This window comes from Callospermophilus lateralis, chromosome 18, assembly GCF_048772815.1.
Source record: "Callospermophilus lateralis isolate mCalLat2 chromosome 18, mCalLat2.hap1, whole genome shotgun sequence".
NCBI lineage: Eukaryota > Metazoa > Chordata > Mammalia > Rodentia > Sciuridae > Callospermophilus > Callospermophilus lateralis.
The window spans coordinates 53,718,642-53,732,674 of NC_135322.1; the positions used below are offsets into that span (position 1 = coordinate 53,718,642).

Sequence of the window (14,033 nt, forward strand, 5' to 3'; positions counted from 1 at the left end):
ATGAACCCTTGTGTTTGAGATTATTACTGTGGAGCATAATTTTTATCCTAGATTGCAGTGTCAAGTATAGTTGAAAAGTTAAAGTGTGTTCTTTAAAGGTAAAATGGGAAGTTATAACATATATGACCCAAGTAGAAAGCAGCCATAGAATAAGGATGTTGAATGGTCAGGTAGGCTCACCATCACAGACTAAATGATTTTTTCTTAATATGGCAGGCTTTCTGAGCTTATGATTTATATCTGTGTCTTAACAAAATTTTAAAATACTACTTTCATGTACTTTTGAGTCATTTACATATATTAAATTTCAAATCCTTAAATATGAAAACTATACTGAATCATTAGAAAAGAACATCAATAGTCTTCATTTTTATAATTTTAAATGGTTGTTCAATATTTTATCAACAAGTTTGCACTATTATATACTCATTTCCTTACTATTGGGCATTTTGTTTGTTTCTAGGTTTTTCTTATCTAGTTTCTTCAACAAATATCATTATATCAGTTTGTCCTTATTTTAAGATTATTAGACTAAGTTACTTAGTCTTTCTGAATCTAATTAAAATAAGGATGATTAATACTTACCTCATAGGATATTGATGAGGACTGCTGACCCATTCAGTGCATGACACATAGTATACACCTGAAAATGTTATTTGCTGTTGATTTCCTTAATTTATATGGCCACTAGTTTGTAGAGCATTGTATATAATTTTTTAAAAAAATATTTTTTAGTTATCAATGGACCTTTATTTTATTTATTTATATGTGGTGCTGAGAATCGAACCCAGTGCCTCACTCTGGTAGGCAAGTGCTTTACCACTGAGCCACAATCGAACCCAGTGCCTCACTCGAGGTAGGCAAGCGCTTTACCACTGAGCCACAACGCCAGCCCCTGTATATTAATTTTTAAAAACTTTAATAGAGGGCTGGGGTTGTGGCTCAGTGGTAGAGCACTGGCCTAGTACGTGCGAGGCCCTGGGTTTGATCCTCAGCACTGCATAAAAATAAATAAATAAAAACAAAGGTATTGTGACTGGGATTGTGGCTCGGTGGTATAGCACTCGCCTAGCGTGTATGAGGCCCTGGGTTCCATTCTCAGCACCATATAAAAATAAATAAATAGAAACAAAGGTATTGTGTCCAACTACAACTAAAAAAAAAATAAATTTTTTTTTTTTTAAAAAACAAAGGTATTGTGTATCACTAAAAGAAATAAATACTTTTTAAAAAAACCTTAATAGAGTCGAGTGTGGTGGTACACGCCTATAATTCCAGTGACTTGGGAGGCTCAGGCAAGAGTGTTGTAAATTTGAGGCCAGCCTCAGCAACTTAGTGAGACCCTATCTCAAAATAAAAAGGGATGGGGATGTGGTTCAGTGGTTAAGCACCCCCCGGGTTTAATTCCTGGTACTGCTCTCCCCACAAAAGAAAACAAATGAAAAGGCCTTCCTAAATAAGGTGAAATTTCTGCTCTTTTTTATTAATGTTTTTTTAATCAGGGAATGTTTAATGTTTATACATATATTTGCATTACAGGTGAAAATCCTGTTTGAACTTTCTTGTATTCTGAACTCATTTATTGTAGAGTCTTAATATTTCACTTTATTTTTGTTGTTTGTTGTTTCTATAATGTTGTATCGAAAAGCAAAATGATAAAATATTAAAAGCCTAGATTTCCTTTTCCTTGTTCATAATGTGTTTTAAATGTCTTCCTAGTTTCTTTACATTTTTTAAGGCTAAAATTTTGAATTCTAGATTCTTTAATTGATAAGTTATAACTTATTATTCAGAAATATAAAATGATTGGAAATTTGGGAATAGAGTTAGTAAGTATTTTAAGAGGGTTTGACAGTAGGGAGTTTCTGTTGCTCCTCAAAACTAATTACTATACTTTTTACAGGAGACAAAAGCTAAAATTTGAGGGAGTTAGGGACCCATCTGTTATGCATAGATCTTATTTAGCCTCGAATTTTCTGTAAGAACACATTTCTAAAATTCTTCTGAAAGTGGGAATTGGTGGGGAAATTACTATGTTAGCTTTATAAAGCTAGGAGAACTATATGAATATGTCTTTGTATATTTCATTGATAATCTACTTGGATGGGTATTCTGTGGTGTTCTTGTTTCTTTTTGCTTCTTGTGCCTTGCCTAACCATCTATATTTCTACCCTCTTTGCTAATTTTTGGTATGCTGGATTTTTTTTCTAGTGTTCTTTAGTATCTTTTTTTTTTTTTTTTGGTTTCGTAAAAGATATATCTCACTCTGTCTTTATTTCATTGTGTTAAATTTTTTTTGTTTATTTTTTGAACTCTAGGAATTAAACCTAGGGCTTTGCACATATAAGCATGTACTCTGCACTGAGCTATCATTTTTTAAAAAATGATGTATTTTCAGTTAATTTCATAAGTGGTTTGAAATCTTTATAAACACAAAATGTGTTTTCTATATTTTGCTGAATTTTCTTAAAATCTTTTTTTTCAGCTTATAGTCATGTTCTGTGACTTGACTTCTATTGTGCGATGCATGCTTTGTTCTTATTTAGGAGGATCAGATAAAAGTGGTAGTGTGGCATGCCCCACTCCACTCTCACCCTCTCCTCCCAATGTACATATGTGGTAAAATTTTATTATGCTTTTTTTTGGGGGGGGGGCGGTGCTAGGGATTGAACCCAGGGCTTTGTGCATTCAAGGCAAGCACTCTACCAACTGAACTATATCCCCAGCCCCCCCCCCCACCTTATTATGCATTTTTTAACATCTATAAAACTCAGTAAATGTCTTGATTTACCTAGCCTGTAAAATAAAAATAGTATGGAAGGTTATGTTTTTGATTTGTTTCCCCCCCCCTCCTCTTTATTTAAAATTTATTTCTTTTTTTGTGGTGGTGGGGTTTGAACTTTACCTAGGGCCTTGTGCATGCTAGGCAAGTGCTGTACAACCCCACTTTCCTCTTGATTCCATAGGTAACTGCTTACTATCCTAAATCAGCTGGTGAACACATTGATGTTTACCATTCCTTAATTGAGTGTACAATTGTATTGTTTTGCCAGTTTTTACCTTTTTAGAAATGGTGTCTAACTGCATGTGTTCTTTTTTGTGTGTCTTGCTTTTTTTTGCTAAGCACTATATTTGTGAGAATGATCCATAAATAATTCATAAGTGTATTTTTAGTGAATTCACATTTTCTTTGTTGTGTTTGTTATTTTATTGTCAGTATGACAGTTGACTTAACCATTATGCTGATGGTGGACATTTTGATTCTTTCCTGTTGTTCAGTTAGAAACTATCTTGCTTGGAATAATTTTTATATGCTTCCTATGTACATATGCAAGAGCTAATAAAAAGCATTACTAAGAAAGGCAGTGGTTCTTACCTAGTGGATATTTAATGAGTAGAAGCCAGGGGTGCTACTAAATATTCTATGATGCACCAGCCTCCTACTGCAAAGAATTTTCTAGAATTTTCAAAGAATTTTCATTAGTGTAAATGTTGAGGAGGTTAGTTTAAGAAGGTATAGTGATGTTCAACTCTCCTATTATCAAATTGTTTTCTAGTTTAGTTGCACCAGTTTACATTTCTTTAGTAGAGCATAAAAGTCTCCATTGCTCCATATTTTTATTATCAGACGTTGGAATTTTCACTATTTTGATGGATGGAAGTAGCATCTCACTGTGGTTTTAAATTCCATTTCCATCATTACTGTGGTCAGATTGAGCATCCATTTTATAAGATCTCCTTTAAATTCAGGTACCCTCTTTTATAAATTGCTTCATATGTACCTTAGTTGGGTTTTCTTTTTCTGCTGATTTGTAGAAGAAGATATTTGTAGTTGTGAATACTTAACTCGTTCATTATTATATAGCATTCATTTTCTCCTGCTTGTGGTCTTTTTTCTTTTTTTTTCTTTCCCCCTTATGGTGGTTTCTAATGAACAGAAGTTAAGTCAATCTAACGTATTTGAATTTTTAATTATTTTCCTTTTTGGCCTGTGAATTTTGCATATTGTTTAAAGAATCCTTTCCTTAACCTGAGATCGTAATAATTTGTGTTTTCTTGATGAGTTTGTCATGCTTGCTAAAGTTGACTTCCATTGGAAAATTTCTTTAGGTGCTCCTGCTGCTGCTCCTGCCCCTTCCTCAGTCCCACAGATATCCCAGCCCCCTTTCTTGTTGGATGGCCTTTCATCCCAGCCTCTCTTCAATGACATTGCTGCAGGTATAGTTATTTTTGTTATCATCATCACGTGGAGCACAGAGCAATGAGAGGTGGTTTTTAAGGAAAAGAAATAATAATTCTTGAAGCATTAGGCCAACTACAATAAGGCTGATCTTCCTCTACTTTTGCAGGCATCCCCTCCATCACAGCATACAGTAAGAATGGTTTGAAGATAGAATTCACTTTTGAACGGTCAAACACCAACCCCAGTGTAACTGTGATAACGATACAGGCCTCTAACAGCACAGAGCTAGACATGACAGACTTTGTTTTCCAGGCTGCAGTACCAAAGGTACTTTAATGTCTTTGTTCCTTTTTTTCCCTTTGATTAAAGATGAGCTGATTTCTTCCTCTTGCATTTGGTGAAGGATATATTTTAATGTTTAGAGATTAAATTTGTAGATTTAATTTAAATAATATTGATATTATTATGGTTTATTGAAGCATGTCACTAATTTTTTTCTCTCAGTGTTCTAAAGAAAAGTTTCTCCTTAATTAACATCTGCTTTACTATTGATACATAATGACTCTTTGTTTTTGTGAATTGAGGGTTTTGTTTATACCAAATCTTAAAGAATATGTTTTTGAATAAAGAATAGTTTAGAATGAGGGGCGAGCAAAATTTCTCTATAATAAAGACCAGCTAGTGATTATTTTGGGGCACATGTATATATGTTCCTTGCTGTTACCCAGTTCTGTTGTTAATGTGTATAAACAGCTGCAGACAATATGTGAATGAATGAGTGTGGCTGTGTTCCAAGAAAAGGTTATTTACAAAAAACAGGTGTTTGGCTACCCTTTGTCAGCTCCTGGTTTAGACTAAACTGATGTCTTCTTTGCAGTGATAAGGGAAGTATAACTTTCAGACAGCAAGCTTTTAGACATTGATGATGATTTATTTGTGATTACTGCTGACTTTCAGCCTTCTTTGCTTACAATTTTTAGAAGCCAAAATAACATGGACTTTTTTTTTTTTTTTTTTTTTAGGTACGGGGGATTGAATGTAGAGTTGCTCTACCATTGAGCTATATTCCCCAGCCTTTTTTTTTTTTTTTTTTGAGATAGGGTCTTGCTAAGTTGCCAAGGCTGGCTGGCCTTTAACTTAGGATCCTCGTACCTCAGCCTCAAGTCGTTAGAATTACAGGCCTGGCATGCAGTTGTTTTAAAGCCGTCATGTCAAGTTAATTAGAACCACTAATAAACTCTTAAGAGCCATTCTGTTTGGATTTTAATGCTAGTTGTATGAAATGAAAGCAAGTTACTTAATCTGTCTTAGTTTCTTCATTTGCAAAGGGAGCAGTGATAGTGATAGCTACTTCATAGGGTTGATTTGTGGAATAAATTATTATTATTATTTTTTGTGCTGGGTGCTGTTTGAAGCATCTCTTATGTGTTTAGTGCTTAGTAAGTGGTAGCTACTGCAATTTAGGATTTTATACTTGTTACTTTAGGCTGCCATCCTAGCAAGCTACCTTTGCTACTAAAGCATGGCCTTATTATTGGTGTTTTACTGCACTCTGCATATTGATGATGTGTCTTGATATGTCTTGAACTTCAAAATGTCATATTTCATAGGTCTTACTGTAGGTACTATTTTCATTTTTTAATATATCTGAAATTGGGGTACATTTTAAAATTGTTATCTTTTCATAGTTTCATGGGTAGCCTGTTTTCCTTCTCAGTGTTACATAAAATAATGCTATGAATTACAATTGATAGTACCTTAAATTTAATGAAATATAGTAGTATTGAATAACATTTAAGAAAACATAATTCATCTTGACAGTAGAATTATGAAAAAGATCCAATATACTAAGTCTGTGCTTTTGAGATTAAATCTTTAGGTGCTGTGATGCATGCCTGTAATCCCCGTGATTCAGTAGGCTGAGGCAGGAGGATTGCAAGTTTGAGGCCAGCTTCAGCAACTTAATGAGATGTTATTTCAAAATAAAATAAAGGGGCTGGGGATGTATCTCACTGATAGAGCACCCTTAGGTTCAGCTCTAGTACCTCAAAAAAAGAAAGAGATTGAATCTTTGATCTTGTTGTAATGTTTGGCTTTAGAGAAGACTGTCAGTCTCTCTCTTAGGAAAGATTTTTAAAGTTATGATATATAAAATAGCTACTCAGTACAGTATGCTTTAGTTAGCTTGCTCGTAGCACTTTCCTCTCATCTCTGTAAACAAATAAAATCCACCAACACACAACAAATTATGGTGTTTGCCTCATCTGGGTCTTGCAGTACAGGCTAGTTCTGCATTGTTCCTTTTTCTGTTGCAGTCTTATGTCCTTAACAGAGCAGTCCTAAAGTATTCTACTTACATATTAACAAGCTGGCCCTTTCAAAACCTTTCCTCCACCTCTGGTGCAGGGGAAGGCCTTGACACATTCCAGATTATGCAAGCTTTAGAAAACAAAAGTTTGTCTCCGGGGTCTAGATATTCAATTACATTAAAACATAAAGGCCTATAGTTAGTGACACTATGTTGCATTGCTATTTTTAGAAAGCTTTTTCTTAGGTTTCTCTTTTTTTTTTCTTTCCCCTCCATTGGCACCCATTTTTTTCTTTCATAGTTGATTAGTTACTATCAAAATGAAGTTTTCACAAAAAGAATTGGTGAATTTTTGAAAAGTATTAGGCTAAATTCCTTCTGCTAGAAAGGGGAGAATGGCTCATTGCTAGTTTTCATGATCAAAGACCTAGCTGTGCGTGTTTATGAATTCTGTGAATATGAACTGAGAATGTAGCTTGGTGGTTTGATCCCTAGCACAACCCCAAAACAAAACAAAGACAATGAGTGACAGTTTGCATACTATGAAGTATGTGGAAACAAAACAGTAAATCTGTTGGTTGATCCATCAGCTGGGTGTATTTTTCTTATTTGTTGATATCTTTGACATAAAACTCCGTGTAACTTTTTCTGAAGAATGCCCTTTGTTTTCCTTAGACATTCCAGCTGCAGCTTCTGTCTCCTAGTAGCAGCATTGTCCCAGCATTTAATACGGGGACCATCACACAAGTCATCAAAGTTCTGAACCCACAGAAGGTGAGTGGCATATTTGAAGTCAGTATCTGAGCAAGATATAAGCTTGCTTCCTGAAATATACTTTTTTGCTTTGTTTTTCTGGGTTTTTCATAGTCAGAGATCTATGAAAACGCGTGGTCTAACTTCCTTGTTCTTTTGTAGAAAATAAATGGAGTCCAGAGACCTCAAATGGATTAGTGACATCTTATTAAAATGCAGCTAAAATTTTTCTCTATTTTGAGGATTAAAGGTATAGTTTTGAGGAGAGGGGGAAGCTTAGACATATAAATCTATGCCAAAGTTGAAATCTGAGGTAAGAGCATTTGTTGAACCAAATATCCACATTTACTGCTGTAATTACTAAGTATGGATAGCAAAAGTGGAGGTATAAAAACATGAAGCAGTCACATGAAAAATAGCTTTAGAAACTGAAATGAAGCAATATTTTTACTCTATCTTCTCAAAGAAGTAAATTGATTTTATTTAATAGTAATTAACTGATTGATTTTCAGATAGTTCTTGAAAATGGTTCAGATAATTTTTTTACCCTGAAAGATTTCTAGTAGTTACTTAAAATGACCAGCATAATTTTATACTCTTGTAACACTTTGCCTTTCCTTTGCTATTTACTGTATTTGGAGCATCTGTCATTAGTACAAGCACAGATTCCTTTGGCCCCCTTATACATATAGTAAAAACTTCCTTAGCACATTAATTTTTAAAATATGCCACATAAAGTAAAACATAAAAAAAAAGAATTATATTCTCTTGTAACTATGGCTGCTATCTCTGAATTTATGCTTTGGGAATGCAAAAAGCTTATGTTCACTTTTGCTGTAGGTTTCACAGACAAAGCAACTATTTATCTGAACACAGAACATGAGATGTGTGTGTGTTTACCTAATTTTCTAAAAACTTGGTCACAAGTGTTGAGTTTTTTTTTTCAAAAAGCACTCAGCAAATGCTCCTGAGTGATTCTGTCCTTTAAATGCACTTCTGGGCCCACAGTTTGTTTTTTTGAGATGCACTTGCTCTGCTTGAAGGCATGATGTTGTCTCTTTGGCTCAAAGCTAGACAACTAGGCATTTTGGTGGTTTGCCTTTTTTTTTTTGGCAGGGGGTGTGTGACAGGGGGCACTCAACCACTGAGCCACATCCCCAGCCCTATTTTGTGTTTTTGTTTAGAGACAGAGTCCCAGTGAATTACTTTAGTGCCTTGATATTGTTGAGGCTGGCTTTGAACTTATGATCCTCTTGCCTCAGCCTCTTGAGCTGCTGGGATTACAGGGCTGGGGTTACAGGGCTACCACGCCTGGCCCTGCCTGTTTCTTTTCTATCTTTTTTTTTTTTTTTTAAGTAATTTTTTTTCACCTTTATGATTAAAGGCTTATTTGTAGAGCTGAGCATGGTGGTGCATGCTTTTAGGCCTGCCTGCTTGTGAGGCTGAGATGGATTGATTGCTTGAGCTCAAGATCTCAGTGCCAGGGGCTTGGGATGTGGCTCAAGTGGTATTGTGCTCACCTGGCATGCGTGAGGCACTGGGTTCGATCCTCAGCACCACATAAAAATAAAATAGATATTGTGTCCATCTAAAACTAAAAAATAATTTTTTTTTTTTTTTTTTTTTTAAAGAGAGAGAGAGAGAGGGCTGGGGATGTGGCTCAAGCGGTAGTGCGCTTGCCTAGCATGCGTGCGGCCCGGGTTCGGTTCTCAGCACCATATACAAACAAAGATGTTGTGTCTGCCGAAAATAAATAAATAAATATTAAAAAAAAAAAAGAGAGAGAGAGGGAGAGGGAGAGAGAATTTTTTAATATTTATTTTTTAGTTTTCGGTGGACACAACATCTTTGTATGTGGTGCTGAGGATCGAACCTGGGCCGCACGCATGCCAGGCAAGCGCGCTACCGCTTGAGCCACATCCCCAGCCCCTAAAAAATAAATATTTAAAAAAAAAAAAAAAAAAAAAGGCTTCAGTGCCATAGTGAGATATCTCTCTCTCTCTCTCTCTCTCTCTCTCTCTCTCTCTCTCTTAAATGGTCTATTTCTGGACTGGACATATTGTGGATGTTTTATTTCAGTGTATTAATTTGTGATTCTCTTTCACGTTCACAGCAACAGCTGCGAATGCGGATCAAGCTCACATATAATCACAAGGGCTCAGCAATGCAAGATCTAGCAGAGGTGAACAACTTTCCCCCTCAGTCCTGGCAATGAGGGTCTGGCACCATTCTCATTCTTACCCCACTCAATCAAAGGAACTCTGAGAAGGAGGTTGTGATTGCTGGCAAGTCCCCCCCAACTGTACCATGGGCATCAGGAGCTGAAGAGAACTGTTGAGGAGGATTTTCCTGAAGTTATTGCTGACCTTGAAGCATTGTTAAAGACTAATGTCCTCTCCTCCACTGTTGAGGCTGGCTGCTTTTGGAGGCTACTTTGCACTCTTCTTCCTCTTCTCCCTTTTCCACCCCTCCCACTTTTGCAGCCGGAATCAACATTCCCTGGGCCCCTGAGGCAATTAGCAGCTGGTCTGGAGGAGAGGATTGGAATTCTTGGCGAGAAAACACTCACTCTGTCTCTGCAGCAAAGAGTGCCCCTTCTTTCTACTGTTGTTTCTCTGTGAACTGGGCAAGGTGGGGTATTTATTCCTCACTAGCTGGGTGACCATCTTCAGGCGCTTTTTACATCTGGCATTTGGAATGGAAATATTACAATGGACATTAGGGAGCCCTGCCTTTTTCTCTGGTTCCCCCAATGTTTGAAAGAGGCATTAGGCTCCTGGTAGCCTTTTCTGTGCATTGCTGTATACACACAGACAGACACACATGTATGTATGTTTGTTATCAAGAACTGATTAGACCTTGAGAGGTTATTTGTAAACACTGGACAGATGCAGTTAAAAAGAGCTTTTGTTGAGATTGGCATGAAGGATATGGTGCTCTATTTGTAATAGAAATTTCCAAGGCTCTTCCAGCTCCCCTTTTTTCTCCATTCCTTAGCTGTAGTCATGAATACTCTCCATGATTCTCAAAGTAAATTCCACTTAAAGTGCAAAGTGGACACCTTCTAAAAGATGCATTAATACTTATTAATGAGCTATTCCCATCACAAATTTTAAAGTTTCTCCCGAGCCCATCACTTGCCCATTTGAACTGTGGTAAATGGGTGGAAAGAGAGTCCACCAGTTTCAAAGAGCAGACTCCTTAACTACACCTTTGCCCATAGGATGAGTGAGTGTCAGACTCATCCTGGAGCATACAGGAGTCATCCATTACTCCAAACCTCCCTTTTTATTTCCTGAGCCTGGCTTGGACCTTGGCATTCCGTTTGAATTCCTTCTTCTAACTGGAACATTTGTGTTGTATCTGTAACACTGGCACTGAAATAAAGACCACACGGTTAAAGAAATCTTTCCTATATTGTACTTCATGGTGTTGGAATGAAGCCTTGTAGCTTCCTTGCCCCCTATGTCAGAAGAATCTTATGGTCACCATAGAGTAGGAATATACTTTCCTGAGTCTGAGAAATTAGTCTCTCGAAAGAAACCAATCTCATGAATATCTGCATTAAAGACTTGAGCTTTTTAAACTAGTAAGAGTGCCGAGTGCTTTTTAGAAAGGACCCTTGCGTTATCAAACCTTAAAATGGAGTTGCTGGAATGAGGTGAAATGATTCTCCTTTGGTACGTGTTGGATGTACTATGTACGTTCAAGTATACAGGCACCATGTCTTATATATTGCAGAACAAAGAGAAAGTGGGGCCCACCTTGCTTTTAAAATGTTTGCAATTGTTACTGTATTGTACACAATGACTACTTTCACTTCAGTTTTAAATCTTTCTTTCCCTTTCATTTCACCAAGCCTTTACTTAAAATCTTCAGTGTCTTGTCAAACCTAGCTCTGTATCAGATGCTAGACTATTCCTGACATTTGACAAACTGGAGTTGAACTAAAGGCTCAAAGGGAAAATTTCTGGTCTTAAAAGTATACAGGAGCAAGATCTGCTAAAACTTACTCCACTGGGTAACTGGTTGACAGAGTCAAGAATAGGATATGATTTCCTGTTTTTGGCAAAATAAGTGTGAACTAGTACATACTTCTGAAAAACGCTCTGCCTGTGCAATGAAAATAGCCTTTAAAGGTTTCTTCGCAGACTGATTTCATTGGATGGATATTTAATGCTGTGAAACTTGATAGGATTAACATAATATTGGTGGATTTCTTGAATAGAATTTGTCTTAACATTCCTCTTTGTATAGAGGCTTTATTTTCTCCCTTACATTTGTAGCTAACCAGCTCAGGTTTTTTGTTTTTTTGTTTTTTAGTTGAACAAGTTGATTCTCTGAAGAAATCTGCTCAAGAATATTCTGTAAGACAGTGCTAGCTAATGGAGCTGCAAAGGGTCTACTGTACTACAAAGCATCTGCTTGGGTGATCAGAGTTTTGAGGTAGAATTTATGATCATCCCTGGCTTTGTCTAAAAGGAATTAAATAATCATGGCCTTAACGCACGGGGTGCTGTGTAGAATAAGAGTTAATTTCAGAGACTGAACTTGAGCACCATACTGAAGGACTAGCGCCATGAACTGCCTAGGATACTGATGGTTGTGAAGACTGTTTCAAATGATTGATCTTTGAAAGCTTCAGCGTGCCTTAGTTTCTAGGATCAGCATTAGTTCTCTTCTCACTTGGCCTTGCAGCTAGAAGGAGAAATCTCTTAATTTCTGTGAACACTTTCACATTTCAATAATTTCTTTCTAGAGTATAACCATTCAAGGGGGAGCAAATTAGAATGGATTTTACAACTCCAGAGCCATTGTGAAGAAAGGGTGATTTCTGTGGCAATTTAATAATCCCAGGGTGATAAGCAGTGGACCCTCACACGCTTACTTCGGCAATTTCACATGCACTTGTACCTCATTGTCCCTTTTTGAGAGTAGTTTGTATTTTGTCCTTCCTCCCATCCCCAGTAATCTTAAGGGAGAATTCATATAAGTAATTTCAAAAAACCGTAGAAAGGGTGCTGTCCCTTTTGAAGCTTCTCCTACAATGCCTTGGTGCTGTTACTTTGAGGTGGTTTGGATAGTCATGGAAGTTTTATGCTGTGTATAGTGATCATCTGTTCATTTTAAGGTCTTTCTCACTTAAACATTCCTCAATGTTAACATTCAAGAGGAAATTATTTCCTCTTGCTAAGTTAAAGGTTTGGTTCATACCCTTTGTTTGTTCCACTCATAGATGAAAACAGACCTAAAACTGTTCAGCACTAATAGTTTGAACATTTCTGTCTATTACATGACATGCTTTTCCTTTTCAATGTTCTTCTAGAGGAGTTGGAAGTTAGGGAATACTGCTTTTGAGGTTCAACTTCATTATCTTCTGCTTTGGGTTATATTTGGGCCATAAGAACTAGGGAAAACAAGGAGTTTGAATGTGCTTATTTTTTTCTAACGAATGTATTTCAACCACTGTGTCCTAAACTGAGAGTTAGGGAGTAATAAATGGATGGTTGGGAAATAGTTATACATGTCTGTGTATTCATGAGTTTAGGAGTTGGAAGGATTATTGAGCTTTACTCAAAAAGCCCTGAAGTTTAATAAAACACTTCTGATCATCTTTGGCTGAGGAGGGTGGGGCTGCTTATAGAACTGGAAGTGCAAAACTTTTTCAAGCAATAGCAGTGAGTGGGTCCCATTGACAAGGTTCCAGGACCTGGAACACTTAAACAGAAGTAAATGCAGAAGCAGCTTGTGTAGTTGCTTCACAAACTTCCACGAGGCTGATGCTGGCTTCAAGATGGAGCATTGGAGTTTTGTTTTTTTCAGACCTGCATTTGCGCTTTGTGTTTTTGTTTTTATTTGGAGACCTCATGGGAAAGAGCTTCTGGACTTTTTCCTGTGTGAATTCCCACTGTGTTCCTATAAGTCCTCTTTTCTTTCATAATGTTGTAAGTTACCTTTTCAATAAGCCCCATCACCTCTTCTTTACTGTAAAAAATATTAAAAGGCTGTTTCCACGTGGGACAGCTAATGAAGTTCTAATTATTGCAGACATATTTTTGAGATGTAAAAAGAATTTAAAATTAAATGATAAGTCTTAGAGGCGAGTGAGGAATAAAATGGATGTAAACATTTACATGGGATGCATTAGAATTCTGCTGTGTGTATTGTCTTTTGGTTGAACCAAATTATGAACAGTGACTAATAATAAAAAGTCAATACTCAATGATTTAAAATTTGCTTCCTTGCTTCTTATAAGTGAACTAGAAGCCTTGGATGAATTCTTCTCAAGAGCTTTGAGCTAAACTTAATCTGTTAATGTTCCTTTTATACAGAAATATCACCTAGAGAGAAATCTGAACAGTTAGAAAACTTGTTGTAGACAATGAAAAAGTCATAAGAGCAATTGGACATTTTAACTGTATTGTGATTACTTCCATGCTTCTATTCTCTACATAGTGAATTTTGAAATAAGCCAAAGAAATCATATCAAGGTGAATTGTACATTAAGGGTTGTCATGCTCATGGGATTTCAGTTGTAAACTGCTTTTTGTGAATTGTTCCAGTATATCTTTGACCAGGAAGACGAAGGCTTGACCAGTCAAAATGAGTTATATTTCAAACTTTTTCTTTTGGGGGGGTAGGTTACTAGGGGTTGATCCCAAAGGTGCTTTACCACTAACCAAATCCCCAGCCCCTTTTATTTTGAGACAGGGTCTTGCTAAGTTGCTTAGGGCTTGCTAAATTGCTGAGACTGGCCTCACTTGGATCACCTCAGCTCCCAGAGTTGCT

General features: G+C 36.5%; 1 protein-coding gene across 1 annotated transcript in view; it reads left to right on the forward strand.

Moving 5' to 3' along the window:
- The window catches only part of Ap1g1 (adaptor related protein complex 1 subunit gamma 1), an 83,931-nt gene extending 70,454 nt beyond the window's left edge, over positions 1-13,477 (forward strand). The window contains exons 20-23 of the mRNA XM_076837431.2: positions 4,111-4,218; positions 4,350-4,510; positions 7,167-7,265; positions 9,358-13,477. Of these exons, the coding sequence (XP_076693546.1) occupies positions 4,111-4,218; positions 4,350-4,510; positions 7,167-7,265; positions 9,358-9,459 (470 nt within the window). The 3' untranslated portion in view covers positions 9,460-13,477. The remainder of the gene's footprint in view (positions 1-4,110; positions 4,219-4,349; positions 4,511-7,166; positions 7,266-9,357) is intronic.
- The last annotated feature ends 556 nt before the right edge of the window (positions 13,478-14,033 follow it).